The sequence below is a fragment of the Etheostoma spectabile genome, chromosome 22, assembly GCF_008692095.1.
Source record: "Etheostoma spectabile isolate EspeVRDwgs_2016 chromosome 22, UIUC_Espe_1.0, whole genome shotgun sequence".
NCBI classification, from domain to species: Eukaryota; Metazoa; Chordata; class Actinopteri; order Perciformes; family Percidae; genus Etheostoma; species Etheostoma spectabile.
In genome coordinates, this window is record NC_045754.1 from 1712501 (window position 1) to 1732045 (window position 19545).

A 19545-nucleotide genomic window follows, 5' to 3' on the forward strand; every position below is an offset into this window, starting at 1 on the left:
GTAACTCTTGCCAAAATGCAACCTAGGGTCTTTTTGTGAATGTACCCTGAGTCAAAATTTCATTTGAAAGCATGATTAGGACGGAAGCGCCGCTTTTTAAAATTGACCGTATTTTTGGTCTATTGGCCTTTTGAACGGGAGCCCTTGGGACTAGGATCGTATCCAAATCACTATTTTTAAAACACTAAGAAGGCTCGACACAACATGAGACTTTGCTCCAGGTATCACCAGGGGCTCTACACATGAACTCAGCATTGAGAACAGTGTTTGTGTTTCCAGAGTTTACTAAAAAAAGAGGTTTTGAACATCTCACTTCAGCTGTTGTTGTTTACGCTATCCGCCATCTCGCCAGTTAAAAGGTGTCGATCTCCAAATGCGAATGAACGGACTCCATAGGAGGAAATGTCATAAGGTCAATATTGGTTTTCACTAACGACAAAACAACAAATTATCCCTGTATTTATATGGAACACAGCTTTAGGAGCTTTCCATCTTTACTCTCCTCCCTGTTGCGTTGCATCCGGAGATCGACTCTTTTAACCGGCGAGATGTCAGCGAGCGGAAAATACCAACAGCTACAGTGAGTTGTTAAATCCTTTCTTTTTATTAAACTCTGTGTACACAAACAATGTTCTTGATGCTGAGGTACTATGTTTACATTTTATAGTCATAGTCATTATTTTATCATGATCTACTGCAATGTTTAATCCCTGCACTGTTCACTTTTTCACTTTTTCATCATCATTGCACACAGTCTACCGTAGTATCTCACCTTACAATGCTCATTGCATTTTTATGAGTGATTTTTAATTTTATTTTTATTCTTAGGTATGTTGTGCTATGATTGTCTTGCTACTGAATGCCTAAAATTTCCTTTGGGATGAATAAAGTATCTATCTACCTATCTATCTATCTATCTATCTATCTATCTATCTATCTATCTATCTCTCTATCTCTCTATCTATCTACCTATCTATCTCTATCTATCTATCTATCTGAGTTCCTGTGTAGAGGCCCTGGTGATACTTTGAGCAAAGTCTCATGTAGGGTTTTAAAAATGGTGATGTTGATACGAACATAGTAATGCCCCTGGGACTCCCATTCAAAAGGCCATTAGACCAAAAAAACAAAATACAGTCAATCCTAAAAGTGGCACTTCTGTCCTAATTATGCTTTTAAACGAACGTTTGACTTGGGTACATTCACAAAAAGACACTAGGTTGCATTTTGGCAAGAGTTACGCTTTAAGATCACAACTCATGGAATTAATATACTGGGGTTTCCTGCTTGTTTCATTATTTAGAGTTGGCTGCTTGTGGTCCGCTATTGTCGTGGTAAACTTGTAAGTTTGCCAGTTTACCTGTTCGTGACACTGCCCAAGCGTGCCATATGTTCTTTACTCCACAGCGAATCTGTACAAGGTTTATAATCGGGTAGCTGATATGTTCATCGAGAAAAAATCATGGCTTTTAACCCTCCAGTTCCCACCCCCGAGCTGCAAACCAGCCAATCCAGTGTGTTCGTTCTTGGGAAGGGGAAAGCGTTGGCTCCGCCTCCTGGGGCAGGACATCAGGGGGGGGGGGGGGGTGAAACCAATGACAGAAACGGGACAGCAGGTTTCTTGTTAGGCCAGCTAACACTACAATTCACCAGCTAGTTTGTGAGTTTATCGGAAGCGCCACGGACATATAGAATAGAATAATCATTATATCAATAGGAGTTTCAGTGCAAGACGTAAATGGCTACTGGTTTCATCGTTATTCTGTCCCTTGTTGTCTTGTTCTTGTCAGTCTTCCAACACTGGACAAAGCAGTAAAGGGATTATTCTACAGAATAGCAGTCGTGTTGTGTGTGTGTGTGTGTGTGTGTGTGTGTGTGTGGTGTGTGTGTGTGTGTGTGTGTGTGTGTGTGTAAAGTGTCGTCCTTCAGCAGATGACTGAGAGGTCCAGACCTGATCCATCTGGGTCGACCTGGACTGTGTTTATTAAGTGGCAGAGCTCCTCTCTGCTGTGGTTGTGGTTTTGGTTAAAGGTTGTACCGTTGTGGAGTTCAGAACGCTCCGGGGGCGGGACTTGTGGAAGAGAGAGACAGAGAGAGGCCTTAACCCTTTCCTTAACCCACCGGCCTGGCTCCCCTCTCTCTGAGCTGTGTGTCCTTTTTTAAGAGATCAGAGGTGAAACTTCAGCGGTGAAAATAGAGTCTCTGGGTGCCCTAAAGGGTTTTGGTGGTAGGTGCAGAAGGTGCCTCTTGATCTCCAAGGGTACCACGAGGAACTGTTAAAAGAGAGACTGCAGGAAGAAACAACACTCCTATTCTCTCTCTGTAGCTCTCTCTCCATCCCACTCTCCTCCCCCGTTTGCTTCTTCCTTAGCTCCCCCCTGGGTCAGAGCTGTGTCTGTGTTGTGTCCGTGAGTCCAGAGGTGTCTGTGGTTCTTGGAGGGACAGCCTTCTTTGGGTTTCAGGATCCAGGGAAGATGCCCCTGTTCCAGTTGCTGGCCCAACCCCAGCCCCCATACATACCCTTGAACCAAAGTCTAACCCTGCTCCTAAGCTTGACCCCACTGCTGCCTCGCTCCCAAAATCTATCCCTACACCTGAACCTGGCCCAGTAATGACTCCAGCCTCAGGGACCAGTCCCAGATCCAGATGCTGCCCCAGGATGTCCAGTCCAGAGGGAGTGAGCTGGCCCTGGTTGGTGTTAATCAGTGGGGTGTCCTGGGGCTGCAGGGAGTCAAGAGGCTGGGCTGGGAACTCCTCAAAGTCCTGGGAATCCAGGATCTGCAGGGAAAGAGAAGTCAATGGGACAGGCTGCTATTACTCTTTTACATATTACTATTCTTCCACAAAGTCAAATTTCTTTCATGAGGGCTGACTCAGCTCAGTGCTCTGTGGTTTACAAGAAGGAAATGTTATAAGCAAACCGCTCCGTGCAAAACTGCTACCACAATTACTGTGATTGCAATCATTTTCATTTTTGATGTTCAAATGGATTTCATGAGGTCGGAGATCTTAAGCTGCGATACTTTTAGTCCCAGGAACAACTTTTCAAGGAACTAAACGATTCCTTCAGCCCATTGTTAGCTCAATTTCCACCAAAGTCCCGTAAAGAATGGAATGGTAGAAATTATATTTAACCCTTGTGTTGTCTTCCCATCAATTTGTACTTGCCTTAAAATTGACCCGAATTCCTATATCAATGTTCTTTTTAATGCCCCAAAATAACATGATTGATTCCACACAACACTCTTTGGCAAGTACAAATCTCTACTTTCAATAATTTTGGGATGTCTTATTCAATTTTATAGCATTTGAAAAACACATTGAAGTGGTTTTGAAATAGTATTGAGTAAAAGTTGACATATTCCAGTCTGTGATTATCCATCAACATCCATTCCTTTAGTTTAGTCTAAATAATTTCAAATTTCTGCTTTTTCTAACTCAAACGTTAGGTATAATTTCCTAGAAATGAGTTTTATTGACCATAAATCCCAAAAGTAACTGTAAAACTAAAGTTACTAAGTTAGTGTTACATAGTGCTGAAAACGTCAAAAAAGTGACAAACATTCAAAAAAGCGTCAAAAGGGTGGAAAAAAAGGACAAAAACGTAAGAAAAAGTTAAAAACATTGATATAAAGCAACAACAAAAGTGTTGATATTCAATTTTAACGGGAAGAACAACACGAGGGTTAACTCTGGCAGACTCTGCGTATCGTTGCTCCTGTAAACTTTGTGCAGTTGTTCTCGTCATGTTGTTATGCTCTGCAGAGGATAATTAAAAAAAAAAAAATCCACCAAAAACCAACCTTGACTCAGCTGCACAGCTGTCTTTATTTTTGGTTCAACAAAGTCTTACTCTCTAAAACTGTCCTCTCCTGCTGTACAGAAAACTTCCACAACAAGATTAGAAGTGAAGATTAGGCAAATTAGTCTGCTGCCGTATTAAAAAGCAAAATGAAAGGTTGAGGGCTGCTGGTGGTCACATGGGTGAACACACTCTACAGCCGCCAGCCTGTTTCATCCAAAAACACGTATGACAAGGTTTTTTCATACTGTGATGACAGATAGATAGGTATCCAGAGATAGATAAGTGTCCAGAGATAGATAAGTGTACAAGAGATCGATAAGTGTCCAGAGATAGATAAGTGTCCAGAGATAGATAAGTGTCCATAGATAGATAAGTGTCCAGAGATAGATAAGTGTCCAGAGATAGATAAGTGTACAGAGATAGATAAATGTCCAGAAGATAGATAGGTGTCCAGAGATAGATAAGTGTCCAGAGATAGATAGGTGTCCAGAGATAGATAAGTGTCCAGAGATAGATAGGTGTCCAGAGATAGATAAGTGTCCAGAGATAGATAAGTGTCCAGAGATAGTTTACGTTGGCGCACATTTGTTCTTTTGTTTGGTCGGAAATTGACGCATGGCTTCTGTGTAAACGCTTGTTTTGGTAATAAGAATTGTCAATGAGTTACTTGCTGTCCAAGAGTTTCAAACTTAAATTGGATATTACAATCCGTTTAAAAGAACAAATGTCCGCCAACAATAGGTGTCCAGAGATAGATAGGTGTCCAGAGATAGATAGGTGTCCAGAGATAGATAAGTGTCCAGAGATAGATAAGTGTCCAGAGATAGATAAGTGTCCAGAGATAGATAAGTGTACAAGAGATCGATAAGTGTCCAGAGATAGATAAGTGTCCAGAGATAGATAAGTGTCCAGAGATAGATAAGTGTACAAGAGATAGATAAGTGTCCAGAGATAGATAAGTGTACAGAGATAGATAAATGTCCAGAGATAGATAAGTGTACAGAGATAGATAAATGTCCAGAAGATAGATAAGTGTCCAGAGATAGATAAGTGTACAGAGATAGATAAGTGTACAGAGATAGATAAGTGTCCAGAGATAGAGAAGTGTCCAGAGATAGATAAGTGTCCAGAGATAGATAAGTGTCCAGAGATAGATAAGTGTCCAGAGATAGATAAGTGTCCAGAGATAGATACGTGTACACGATATAGCAAACTGTATTATACAATAATTACAATTACAATAATAAAACAGTAATCATCCGTTGAGTGTGTGATGCTTACTTATTTGTGCTTTAGAAGGTAACTGCCGTGAAACAATCAGGAAATCAGGTTTTCTTTCTCTCATTCACAGCTCTGAGTCAAGAAGCCGGCACCAAAACTTAACTTTCTGTTTTTCTATTCATCTTTCATTGCAAATTTCTCTCTAAACTTCTGCCGTACGACAACAATAAAAAACCAAAAAGGAAATTATATGGCAGCATCACAGTGGCAGCTCCCCTATGTCTTCTACAAACCCGTCAAATGGCCTCCAGATTTTCTCATACACCCCCAATTTGCCTCTCATTATATATGTCCCCAGGAGCATAATTTAAATCCTAGTGCATGCGTTCGAAACTCAATGAGTCCCTCATTGTCCCTTTAACTGAATGTTAATTGTTGACAAAATACAGTATATAGTCACATTTTACAATAAATAACTGTTGTTTAATTAACCAATTAACCTGTGAGAGGGAGGCCAGGGTGTCCGTCTCCAGTAGTGTAACAGGAGGCTGGACCAGTCTCTCTCCTGGACCTGGTCCTGGGCAGGGACCAGGGTAGGGTGAGACCTGCAAGTGGACACATCTTATTGGTCTGCAGGACGTGTAGCCTTCTGTCTATTCATAGCTTGGGTCAGTGACCATAATAATTCATCATTCTGGTACGTACATACCCTCTGTGTGTGAGTGTGTGTGTGTGTGTGTGTGTGTGTGTGTGTGTGTGTGTGGTGTGTGTGTGTGTGTGTGTGTGTGTGTGGGTGTGTGGGTGCATTTGTGGTTCATGCATGTCTGTGACAAATGTCATTTCTGAGCCCTCATTGCACTGGTACATAGAAACAGTGATGTGACTGGGACTATGCCTTTGTGTGTGTGTGTGTGTGTGTGTGTGTGTGCGTGTGTGATCACCTGAGGTGGTGAGGAGACGGCGCTGTAGGCAGGAGGAACCAGAGCCATCTGTCTCTGCAGCAGCTGCATGATAGCTCCGATGTCCGTTGACATGCGACTCTCCAACCTGCACACAGCATGCAGTAGATGGTTAACTGTTCATTATAAACGTCATTATATACATTTGCTGCTTTTAAACATTTTAAAACATTGTATTTATTTCATTAAAACTGCAGATGTGATCTTTAAGGAGGTGTGTGTGTGTGTTTTTTTTTATCCTCCTGGTTCTAATTGTTCCATTTTTAATATCAGTTTCAATACAAAAGAACTCACCAAGTAAATCGTTAATTTTTGGGAATATAAATGATAGTTTTTCTGTCCAAAATCTTAATTTGTAAAGTAGCTATTACCGAAAGCTGTCAGATGAATGTAGTGGAGTAAAAAGTACAATATTTAGAAAGTGGTGTGAAATACCTTATATTTGAACTTAAGAAAAGTACTCAGTAAATGTACATAGTTACATTTCACCACTGCATATTACAATATTTTAAATATATTCTGTTTAGTTTATACTACAATTGTCTGTCCATCCTGCTGTTATTCTGTTAACTTTGTCTCACAGGGGCCTAAAGATTGATTGCATATTACTATAAATTCATCTTTCTGTGTACTACACATACAGGAGGGGTATGTTTTTCCATCTAAATGCTAATATGCTAGGTCCTATCTGAGGCTCCTATACAGCTAATTAGGACTAATTAGGACATTCTGCTGATCGCTTTTGCTCTGTTCAACTTTCTAAAGTCCAACAGAGACATACCGTATGTGCACATTATTTCAGTACTTGGGTGGAGGAGTTCTCTCCTAACATACTACTATTTCCCATCCAAATGTCCTCACACACACCGAAAGCCTGTTGACACATGAGCTGGAGGCACAGCCCGCCTCACGGCTATTAACCAGCAACCGCAACAAACAAAGGGGCCTCATCCAGCTAAAAGCTAAAGGCTACAAGGGCCGAAAAGCTATGATGGAGGGAAGCTACTTCCTTCAGAGGAAGCCAGGTAAAAGTCAGATGACTGCAGGGTTTAAACAGAGACTTTAATATTGTCTTCCTTCAACAAGTGTTTGATACAAAACAAAACCCAAAAGAATAGAACTGGCAGACCAACACACGCACACGAACCAGCACACACACAGACAGACACAGAGAGACACACAAAGACACAGAGAGACACACACACAGACACAGAGAGACACATAGACAGACACACAGACAGACACAGACAGACAGGCACAGAGAGACACACACACAGACACATAGACAGACACAGACAGACACAGAGAGACACACAGACACAAAGACAGACACACAAACAGACACACAGACAGACACACAGACAGACAGACACAGACACACAAATCTACAAAGAGACAGGCACAGACACAGAAAAACAGACAGACAGACACAGAGACAGACACAGACATACAGACAGACACACAGACAGACAGACACAGACACAAAAACATACAAAGAGACAGGCACAGACACACAGACAGACACACAGACAGACACACAGACAGACAGACACAGACACACAAACCTACAAAGAGACAGGCACAGACACAGAAAAACAGAAAGACAGACAGACACAGAGACAGACACAGACACACAGACAGACACAGACACACAGACAGACACACAGACACACAGATAGACACACAGACAGACACACAGAGACATATACACACACACACACACACACACACACACACACACACACACACACACACACAGTCATACCTGTTGAGTTGTTTCTGCAGCAGGTCCAGGCGTGTGTCCAGCTGGTTGCGTTGATGTCGGCTCAGGCTGTGCAGCGGCGTGTTGAGGGACGGGGGGGAGGTGAGGCTGCAGCTGGGAACCTCCTGGTACTGACCACCACTCCGACTCTCCCCCCAGAAACTGAAGATGTGGGACACCCCGGAGAATGCACCTGTGGGAGACAAAGACAAGTGGAGAAGAGGAGAGGGAGTGAGTGAGTGAGTGAGTGAGTGAGTGAGTGATTGAGTGTGTGTGTGTGTGTGTGTGTGTGTGTGTGTGCGTGCGTGAGTGCGTGCGTGCGTGCTTGCGTGCGTGCATGTATGCGTGAAACACAGACATTACTGGACAATTCACAAGGATATTGGGACACTATTCTTAGTGCGTTGCATTTGTACTCGGAAGTCGGAATTTCCAAGGTCAAAGTTGGAATCCCGCCCTCTGAACTCGGAGTTCCTTCTTGGGGATTTAAAGCACCTCTCAGTAACCCAAATCCAACATGGCTGCTCCGTGCATCAACTGTAGTGAAAGCTGTAGTACTATCCAGTTTATTAGCACATCTGTTTTATTTGTGCATCATTAAACTGACATGTTACGCTGTTTGTATGCACAAATAACAGCCTAATGCGTTGTTATCAACAATGGCTAACCTGGATAGAGCTAACCCCACAGTGAAATCCCACTCGTTTTAATAGAATGGGGTCAACTCGGGTGTGACGCCATTCCCAGCTCTGAGTTCCGAGATAAATGGAACTCAGTATTCTGCTGTACTTTACCTGACAGAGCGTTGCAGGTGTTCCCAATCTTGGGGTCTCCATCCCCCTCCGTGTTCCTGTTGTAGTTCCTGGGCATGGCCTGAGCCTGCGGATTCTCCAGCATTGCTGGTGGAGGGGCGAGTCTAGTCACAACTGACTCCTCCCCCTGTAAAAGGTGTAGATCCAAGACATTAACACTAGTTTTTATCAGAGGTGAGGGGTAAAAAAAAATCAAAAATCGTGATTTGTTTTTTCTGCGACTATTTTAAAAATCTTTTTTTTCCTTTCCTCAAAATGATCAGCTACTTATTTTGTTGTTTATACGGTACCACTGACAGTGACTACATCATATCCGTTTACAGCAAAAGGAGAAGATGCAGAAAATACATGCCTGACATTTGATGGGCATTCTTCTTAGAAAACAGTCAGATTTTTAGACATGTCTCATGATATATTGTCTCTAGAAGTGTATTATTCAACTTTGATTTTTGTTAAAGAAGGAAATAACTACTCAATACTATCGAGTCACAATACTTCTATGTTTGCAATAAATGAAAATTGCAATACAGCCCACGTGTCTTTAAAAAATCAAATCGGGACAACAGCATATCGTCCCAGCCCTAGTTTTTATTGTACCATGGTGTGCAACAATGGCAACCACAATTATTAGATTAGAATTAGTCGTGATGAAGACTATAGTTACCTCATCACTAGAGTGTGAAGACACTGAGCTGCGATTTGTCTCCCATTGCCGCTGAGGTGCCTCCTCCTGTTTTTGGTTGTTGGCTGCTTCCCTGTGTCTTCGTCGCACGGACTTATGGGACTTTTTAATTTCACCAGCATCTGCATCATCTGGACACAGGTGTGTGAGGAAAAAAGAGTGGATGGGTCAGTCCAGCCGGGTCAGGACTAACGTTTCAAAGATGACCACTAGGGGAGGACTCTGACAAATGTCATTATCAAACTAGAAAGGTGCACTCAGAAAACAGGGGTGTCTGTTTTGACATTTAGCTGCAATGATCTGCACTTTACTGTATACAAACCTCACACTTACAGCCTCTCTGTCACACACAGACACACAGACAGACACACACACAGATATTAACAGACATTAATAGGATGTGAAGACTTTGTCTCAGCATGCATGGTCCAACACCCTCAGAGAAAATAGGAATGATGTGAGTATCATAAGTGATATGCACACACACACACACACACACACACACACACACACAGTGCGTGGCACTAACTTGTGGGAACCCGTCATTGACATGATGCATTCCCTAGCCTAACTAACCTAACCTTAACCCTTACCCTAACCTTAATCCCAAAACCAAGTCTTAACTATCAAACAGCCCTTTAAAGTTGCAGCATTTTGGCCCCACAAAGCTGTCGGGACCCCACAAGTATACTGTAGTCCCTGTTTTTGGACCCCACAAATATAGTTAAACAAGAACACACACATGCACGCACGACCAAAAGCATGATCATGTTTTTTTAGCTGACAGTAAAACAAATGGCCGACGTGGGTGATGGGCCTTTAAGAAAGGGTTACCTGTTTCTGTGCGCCTTCGGAATGATAACTTGCGTCTGCGTAACTTGTTGAACCCCCCACAGTTCGAGTCATCACTGCTCGGAGAGCCTGGGATCATGTTGGTCTGAAACGAGGACCAGCATTAAAAAGCCTTTATTAAAAGATAACTTTTTTTTTACAATTTTGACGGGAAGACAACACAAGGGTTAAAGGAAAATCTTTGCTTGGATATACTGGACATACATATATATTTATAAATTCTTTTTTCCCCAGCATGTTCCCTTGGATCAGAGAGGCTCCAAAATCAGGGTAGCAGCTGTCGCCATGGTCCCGCTCCATGTTCTGTGATGCCATGTTCAACTGCTACACTGCTACGTCCTGCTACGTCCTGCTACGTCCTGCTGTGCCTTGTAATGCCGCACAGCGTCCTGCTATGCCATGAACTACTACAAAGAACTGCTACAAACTACAAATTTTTTCTATTTTTGTTATTGCCACTCTTCATTCTAACCCCAACCGGCCCGTCAGACACCGCCTACCAAGAACCTGGGTCTGTCCGAGGTTTCTGCCTAAAAGGAAGTTTTTCCTCGCCACTGTCGCACTGTTGCTTGCTCTGGAGGAAACTACTAGAACTGTTGGGTCCTTGTAAATTCTGGAGTGTGGTCTGTCTGTATAGTGTCTTGAGATAACTCTTGTTATGAATTGATACTATAAATAAAATTGAATTGAAATATATACATACAGTACATCCAAGCAAAGATTTTCCTATATATATATATATATATATATATATATATATATATATATATTATACACACATTTATATATACATATATGGCGGATGTTAGCCCTATTGCTTCAAAGTATTCAGGGTGTCTTCACATTACTGATGAGGTTGTAAACTCACATCTCGGAGGTTGAAGGTGATTTCCAGGTTGTTCCAGAAGTGGTCTGCGAACTCAGGATACATGTCCAGCACCTCCAGAACATCTTCTCTGAAGATCTTATGGAGGTCGCAGTAGGTTAGAGCCCTCACATCAGCATTGGATTTACCTGGTCGGGAGTACAAGTTGATAGGCTCGCCGAAGATATCGTTCTTCCCTGAGAAAATGGGAAAAGCAAGAAGTCAAAGTAGCTTTATTGTCAATATATTGAGCAATCAGACGACAACATAACGACATTTGGGCGGCAGTTCCCTGAGGCATGAAAACAAGGCAGTTAAAGAAAGACAATTAAAGTTACTATATATATATATATATATATATATATATACATACATATAACATCTTGATGATTCTGAAACAAACAAGATTAACAGTGAAAAGAATGCTATTTTTACATAGTTTTTATTGATGCCTCTACCCAGGTCCATTTTTCCCCAGAGAATCACAGAATGATTTGCAGCAGGTAGATGGTGCTAAAGTAACACATTCTGAAGGGTCACAGATTTTGGTGTAACACCGGAAAAACCTGTATCCAGCCAGGTAAAAGATAGCAAGAGATTTCTTTATATAGGACTAATTATATTTTAATATTTTAGAAGTTATCTGCTGTAGTTATGGCTGACACTGGGGCAGGACCATCACAGGAAAGAAGGAAATTAAAAGCTAAAAGCTAAAAGTCAGGCTTTCAAAAGATGGAGACTATGGGATTGTTAATGATTCAAAAATGTCCCACAATTGGCCCACAGAAATGTAATATGGCCTTAGTGGCCCACTAATACCATATCTGAAGTCTCTTTTATATAGACCTTAGTGGTCCCCTAATACTGTATCTGGAGTCTCTTTTATATAGACCTTAGTGGTCCCCTAATACTGTATCTGGAGTCTCTTTTATATAGACCTTAGTGGTCCCCTAATACTGTATCTGGAGTCTCTTTTATATAGACCTTAGTGGTCACCTAATACTGTATCGAAGTCTCTTTTATATAGACCTTAGTGGTCCCTAATACTGTATCTGAAGTCTCTTTTATATAGACCTTAGTGGTCCCCTAATACTGTATCTGGAGTCTCTTTTATAGACCTTAGTGGTCTCCTAATACTGTATCTGAAGTCTCTTTTATATAGACCTTAGTGGTCTCCTAATACTGTATCTGAAGTCTCTTTTATATAGACCTTAGTGGTCCCCTAATACTGTATCTGAAGTCTCTTTTATAGACCTTAGTGGTCCCCTAATACTGTATCTGAAGTCTCTTTTATATAGACCTTAGTGGTCCCTAAACTGTATCTGAAGTCTCTTTTATATAGACCTTAGTTGTCCCTAATACTGTATCTGAAGTCTCTTTTATTTAGACCTTAGTGGTCCCCTAATACTGTATCTGAAGTCTCTTTTTATAGACCTTAGTGGTCCCCTAATACTGTATCTGAAGTCTCTTTTATATAGACCTTAGTGGTCCCTAATACTGTATCTGAAGTCTCTTTTATATAGACCTTAGTTGTCCCCTAATACTGTACCTGAAGTCTCTTTTATTTAGACCTTAGTGGTCCCCTAATACTGTATCTGAAGTCTCTTTTATATAGACCTTAGTTGTCCCCTAATACTGTATCTGAAGTCTCTTTTATTTAGACCTTAGTGGTCCCCTAATACTGTATCTGAAGTCTCTTTTATTTAGACCTTAGTGGTCCCCTAATACTGTATCTGAAGTCTCTTTTATTTAGACCTTAGTGGTCCCCTAATACTGTATCTGAAGTCTCTTTTATATAGCCCTTAGTGGTCCCCTAATACTGCCTGACAACGATCAGACTGCCTGACAACGATCAGACTGCCTGACAACGATCAGACTGCATGACATCGATCAGACTGCCTGACAACGATCAGACTGCCTGACATTGCTTCAGACAATGATTGCTAGGGAAAAGAAAGTCTCTCTCTTCAAAGATATAGCAGTACTGCAGAGTGTGTAGTCACATCTGATGCTGGTGTTTTCAAAAAACTACTCACAAAGAAGGCAGAATACGACTTTCTGGCCGAATTTTTTTAAACATTTGAAGATCCACTGTCCCCACTGCTACTTAACATGTAACACTGCAAAGTGGCACACTCCCTCTTACGTTACGTCAGGCTACTGTCTCTCTTATATTGAAAAAGGATAAAGACCCTCTGTCCTGTAATAATTATCGCCCTATCTCTCTGCTTTGTGCAGATGTCAAAATTCTGGCTAAAATGCTGGCTAGACGTCTAGAGTGTGTCCTTCCAAATATCATCGCTGCAGACCAGACAGGTTTTGAAAAGAACAGACATTCCTTTTATAATGTCAGACGACTGGTTGATATTCTGAATTCACCCACAACCTCTCACAACTATAAGCTGGTCGTTTCAATGGATGCCGTGTGGAGTGGCCCTACCTGTTTTACACATTGCAACGTTTTGGCTGTGGAAATACATTTATATCATGGATTAAGCTTTTGTATACATCCCCTCTCGCTTATATCCGCACAAATAATGACTATTCTGACTATGTCTCCCTCGAACGTGGTACCGAACAGGGCTGCCCACTCTCTCCATTACTGTTTGCCATTGCCATTGAACCTCTAGAGGTGGCCCTCAGGTCCAGTCAGATGCAGGGCATCTCAAGAGGCGGCACAGAACACAAGGTACCTCTGTATGCCGATGACTTCTTGGTCTTTTTTCCGTGTGCAGACAAATCTATTCCCCTTGTACTATTTGTGTTGAAAGACTTTGGGCATATCTCAGGTTATAAATTAAATCTGCATAAAAGTGAACTTATGCCAGCTAAAAGCACCCCTAGAATTAAAAAAAAAGAAATTCTACAAAAGCCTAAACAGTTGGTCGTCCTGGCACTACCCAACTTTTTTCTTTTTGGGCTGCAAACATTAGAACAATATTGCAGCCCATCTCCACCACGGCTGCAGGATGAGGAAGCCTCATATAGTCCCTCCTCTCTGATGTCCCTGTTGGGCCTCTCCCTGACTTAGAATCTGGAACCAGTTCAGGCAGCACTTTGGGCTATGGGTAACACCTGTTTTAGCCCTAGTACATTCTAACCCTCTGTTCACTCCATCAGTAATTGACAAGGCTTTGTTGATCTGTCAATAAAACAGCTTTACATCAGTGGCATATTTGCTCCCTTTGACCAACTAGCTCAGGTTTTAAACTTACAGCCCACTCATTTCTTTAGATACCTGCAAGTCAGAGATTTTCTTCGCAATCATTTTCCTGGCTTCCCTGCCCTTCCCCTACTCTCACTGTTACCATACTTGGAGTTAACCCAAGTCTCACAGGTGCCATTTCAATACAACCTTTGATCCTTTACGCAATGCTTGGTCTGCAGGGCTTGGTGAGTCCTGATGCCTGGGAATACGACCTGAGTCAAGCCCACTCATGGTCCGTCTGTGTTTGACATGGAGTGTTACAATGCAAAGTGATTCACAGAGTTCAAAAAGAGTCTCAAAGTAAGCTTGCCCGTATCTACCCTGACGTTGATCCAAACTGTGACACGTCACCAAGGTCCAGCCAATGTCACTCTCATGTCCTGGTCTTGCCTCACCCTTGCTCCATTCTGGTTAAGCGTTTTTGACTCCCTCTCAGCCATCACATCTTCCAACATTCACCCCTCACCATTACTTGTCCTGTTTGGTGTCTTAACCATTGGCCTACCAAGACGTGCCATTCTCTTGTGGTGGAAAAGCCCTTGCCCCCCTAAAAGGATGTGCTTCATTTCATGAGATTGGAGAAAATAAAATTTTCCCTTCGATACTCAGAACTGAAATTCCATAATATCTGGCAACCCTACCTAGATCACGTTAGGTCTCTCAATATAGACATTGAGCCTGATGTCTAGTTATATTCCCCCCCCATAAGCAGTAGCTCTAGCACAGTAGCTGTTTTGTTTTCTTTTGTTTGCGGTGTCGTTTTTTTAATTCTCTCCTTACCTCCTGATTTGATGTTATTTTTGTGTTAGTTTGTCTTTGTGAGCAAATGAGCATGTATGTCTTATATGTACTGTAAGTATATGAATATGTAAAGGCATGCATGACCTACATTACTCTACCACTACCACAATTACCTGTATCAAAACCCGTTTTTCCCTATTTCAATGATATCTCTCTGTAAGGGAGGGTGTGGGGTGGGAAGTGGGGGTAAACCGTCTCTTTGCTGCGCATCAGAGTGTGAATGTGTGTGAGTGTTTATCTGATAACCAAGTGGCACCATGTACGGCAGCCTCGGCCACAGTGTATGAATGTGTGTGAATGGTGAATGTTTCCTGTAGATGTAAAAGCGCTTTGAGTAGTCGTTAAGACTAGAAAAGCGCTATATAAATACAGCACATTTACATTTACTTTCAAGTCAGTGTATCCAGGACTAAGCGCTGTGGCAGACTAAGAGCTGTGGAGGAAGGGCTGGCAATGCGAGACTATAGGGACAACCTGATCATGTCTTCTGTGGTGTTGTCCTAAATCCACAACCATGAGGAGTAACACTTTATGCTCACCAGATGGCGCTACCAGCTAATGCATATGTTCTAGTTGTTGAGAAGCAGCATGGCATTCAGTCTGAACTACTCTTACTTGCTAGATCTCAGGGAAGCAGCCCTGCATTGGCATGCAATGGATTAGACCTACAAGCTGAAAGGGAAATTTAAATATTGGACTAAACAATTATACTTTATATATTTTATACTAAACTAAGTCATAGATAAGAGTTTCCAGATGTTGTCAGGTTCTTTCTCAGATTCAGTTTCAAGTAAGCTAAAAGTTAATAATTAACAGGGGCTACAGTAGGTGGATAATGTAATCAGTAAAACATATATTAACCGTGTATATGTAAATATATATTTTTTGTACCCAAGATGGCAACCACCACATCTCCTCTTAGTATCTCTATGGATCCCCTGGATATGAAGTAGACGGCAGTGAGGACGTCCCCGGCATGGACCAGCGTGTCACCCGGGGGTGCGTGGGTGGTCTTGAACTTCATGGCCAACGCCCTGAGGCAGCCCTTGGTGGAGCCCTTAAAAGCCTTACAGTTCTGCAGCAACGTCCGGTTCAGATGGAGGCAGATATCCGCCTGTAGACACTCCGGGAAACCCTTCAGCACCTGGGGAGAGGGAGCAAGGGAGCAAGGGAGCAGAGGGAGGAAGGAGACATAGACAAGGAAGGAAGAAGAGATAGAGAAGCAAGAGAGGAAAGAAGTAGAAGACAGAAAGATGGAATTAAAGAACAAAAGAAGATAGAAGGTGGAAAAGCATTAGATACAAGAAGGGCAAAAGAGGTGGAAAAAATAAAAAAGGAGAGGTGAAAGGAGAGGGAGGAGAGAAGGGAAAGAGACAGAGAAAGAAGAGGTGGGATAAAGGAACAGATGAATTGATAGTGAAAGGTTACATCCCATGCTATTATTAGCAACTGTCAAGAAAGTAAAGTTAATGTCCAATTAATTTCACAGAGTATGGATGCTTTAAAGCTTCAGTAGGTAACTTTTTAAAAAATGTATTTCTTACATATTTGTTAAAACTGCCACTATGTCCTGACAGTAGAATATGAGACAGATAATCTGTGAAAAAATCAAGCTCCTGTGTCCCCTCCCTGTGCTCCTACTGCCACTTGCAGAAAAACACCGCTCCCGGTCAGAAACAGCCAATCAGAGCCAGGAGGACTGTCTTAGCAGTGTCAATCACTCTCGTGTACGCGATGCTCATACCCCCCCCCCCCCGCCATTCGAGCTCAAGATTGCTAGTGCACTGCAGCTGTGCTAATCGCGGAGAAACAACTTTTCAGGAAAACTGCAAATTTCTCGAGTGACACCTGCTCAGAAAACAAAGACGGGAAAACGAAGAAGACCGATGACGAAAAGCGAGCTAAAAAGAAAGAACCGAAATAAAACGAGGGTCAACATCGGAGCGGTTTTTCAGAGGTGGAGGGAGCTACGCCTCCTGAAAGGAGTCAACACGGATTCTGAGCTAGCGTTAGCCACATTTCTGCTCGACATGTAAGTATCCCTGCTTGATTTGTTTCATTTTTTAAGAACTACACAACTAAGATATCGATGGTTACAGTATACTTTCAGTACACTGGTGATAGCGCAAATCTCAGTTTACTCTGTAGCTTGTTGCTAAGTCTAACAGTTAGCTTGTTAGCTTGTAGCACGGCAGGAATGTTGTAGCAGGTGAAGATTAACTTTACTTGCTAACTCCTTCACCCTCAGTATAACTAATATTGTTTCGATGCCTACATTTAGTAAGCCAAAATGTTTTTTTGTCAATCACAACACATGTAGCTATGGTTAAACTACTTTAATTGTGCGCTGTCCCTGTCAACGTTTGGCAAGGCAGAATTCTATTTTTGATTATTTTTTAAACACGTTTTCTTCCCACTCAAGATGTAATTTGTAAATCAAATGTCTGACACGAATTCTTTCTGCTCCTTCAACAGGTCAGACATGGTCCAGACACAGAGGCACGTGAAGGAATCGCCTGTCAGTCCAGATCAAAATGTTCAGTATTTCCTTGTGCAGGAGTACTTTGCAAAAAAAGCTGATTTATTTGACCATATGCTAATAAAACCTAAGACACATTTCTAAGATGTTGTTATTCCTTGGCTTATTGAGCTTCCTCACTGATTCATCATTCATACTGAAAGTTTACTGTTTTAAATTGATCCAAAAGGTAATTCAGTATGGTGAAAACGTGATACTTTTGTTCTCACAAATGAGCGATTACATAAAAACTAATTTTAAACCCTTTTATTGAAAAGAATTTACAACACTTTAATAGAAATATTTAAATAAGCAATTTTTTACATAAGCTTATCCCTCCTCAGAATAAATCCCCTGTATTGTCCATGAGGATGTGGAAAGCATCGGTGGCCCTGCTTACTAGCCTGCGCGTTCACGGCAGGCCCCGCTGTGGGGGAGGAGCTGTGGAGGGGGGCTGTAGCGCAGCAGAGAGCAAGGGGGAGGGACCTGTAAGGTGTGCTTGTTCAAATTTTTAGGCTAAGTCCACGTTTTCTCAGAACTCCCTAGTGCAGCTTTAAAAGAAATAATAACTTTTGTTGCTTTGTATCAGTTTCCATTGTCTTAATCCCTACTGGTCAACAACAAATTAACATTGCAAAGCTACATTCCCTGTACATATATCAGAAGCTCTTGGTTCTTGCTACCATCAGAGAAGACATGGTTTTAATTTCATCTTTTCTAATGTTAACCCCTAAGTGGAAGACAGGCATCAGCAGTCAGGACGTTCTATTTCAAAGGGCCCATGCAGTGATGTTTAGAGCTGCTACGTTATTATTTCAGAGGGCCTACCAGAACAGAGTCAGCAGGCCCTTAGAGTGTGATTAATATGAAGAATTGGTGCAATTTAATGAGTTCCCAGCAAGCTCTGGCAGGCTCAAGCAGGCTATAGGCTTGTAACGCTCTGGGTGACTGCACAAAACAGAACTGTACCTTAAACACCACCACTGTTTCTGTCCCTCCATTTCTCTCTTTTTCATGTTTCAAACTTGAACTTTCTTCATTTTAGACTCCAGTGGAGTCTAAAAGTCTTTCCAAGCCCCAGAAATATCTTCCTTTTGCCATTTGTCTCTAGCTTCTTTTCACCTCCCACATCGGTTCTAAGTTCCTGGACCACACACGTTTTGCAGATCTCATTGCTTGCCCCCCCCCACGCAATTAGCTGATGCTGAACTGCAAGCCTATGCTGCAATTGTTCATATGAATGATACCTCATAATATAGTATTGTGCTCTTTGCTGTAGCAAAGCTTCTGTCAAGTGTGGAAAGATGTGCCTGTGTGTGTGTGTGTGTGTGGAGGGTGGGGGTGGGTGGGAGGGAGGCCTAGGGGCGAACAACCTAGCACATAAAGAATTATGGTGACACTGGTTCTTGTATTTTCCATAAGAAAGACAGTTCATAATAACGAGAAAAGACAGTGAGTGTTTCAGTCATTCAACAAAGAGCACTGTCTTCAACTGCCTTGTTTGTCATTGTTGTTCAATTCTAGCCTATTTAGGTGAATAATAACTGATATATTAAAACAAAGATGACATTCTTTTTTTGAACCAATACACATGCGGAGTAGATGGAAGTAATTGTTATGAAAAATGTCCCTATCTGTTGAGTACTTATTTCTTTCTTTTTTTATTCTTGTGGTAGGAACGTCTTGTCTTATCTTCTTCACCATGGGGATGGTGAGAACGGACTTTTGATTCCTCTGCATGTCTAGTATATGTGACGAAATTGACAACAAAGCTGACCTGACTTGAGTTGAGCTGAAAGTACTCCAGCCCTGAGTATTGCCTGTATACAGCCCAGGTAGCGCAGATTTTTAGCCTCAGATGCAAAACCCGTCTGCAAAGCACTCGCTGCTATTTGCTCTGAGGACACAGTAATAATTATAGTAATAATAAAAGGTTGGGGCACCCAGATAGCTCAGTTGGTAGAGCGGGTGCCCATGTATCCGGCCTGCGGCCCTTTACTGCATGTCACTCCCCCTCTCTCTCCCCTTTCATGTCTTCAACTGTCCTATCAATTAAAGGC

The 19545-nt window shown here is 42.0% G+C and overlaps 1 protein-coding gene across 2 annotated transcripts in view; it reads right to left on the minus strand.

Annotated features, from left to right (window-relative positions):
• Positions 1–19545, minus strand: part of kcnh2b (potassium voltage-gated channel, subfamily H (eag-related), member 2b) — a 374402-nt gene that overhangs the window by 3774 nt on the left and 351083 nt on the right. For both annotated transcript variants that reach the window (XM_032503799.1, XM_032503800.1), the window contains 9 exons: positions 15859–16111; positions 10962–11155; positions 10076–10178; positions 9224–9372; positions 8542–8686; positions 7751–7940; positions 5968–6073; positions 5527–5631; positions 1242–2778 (listed from right to left, as the gene is read on the minus strand). In XM_032503799.1, coding sequence (XP_032359690.1) covers positions 2368–2778; positions 5527–5631; positions 5968–6073; positions 7751–7940; positions 8542–8686; positions 9224–9372; positions 10076–10178; positions 10962–11155; positions 15859–16111 — 1656 coding nt within the window. In that variant the 3' untranslated portion in view covers positions 1242–2367. The remainder of the gene's footprint in view (positions 1–1241; positions 2779–5526; positions 5632–5967; positions 6074–7750; positions 7941–8541; positions 8687–9223; positions 9373–10075; positions 10179–10961; positions 11156–15858; positions 16112–19545) is intronic.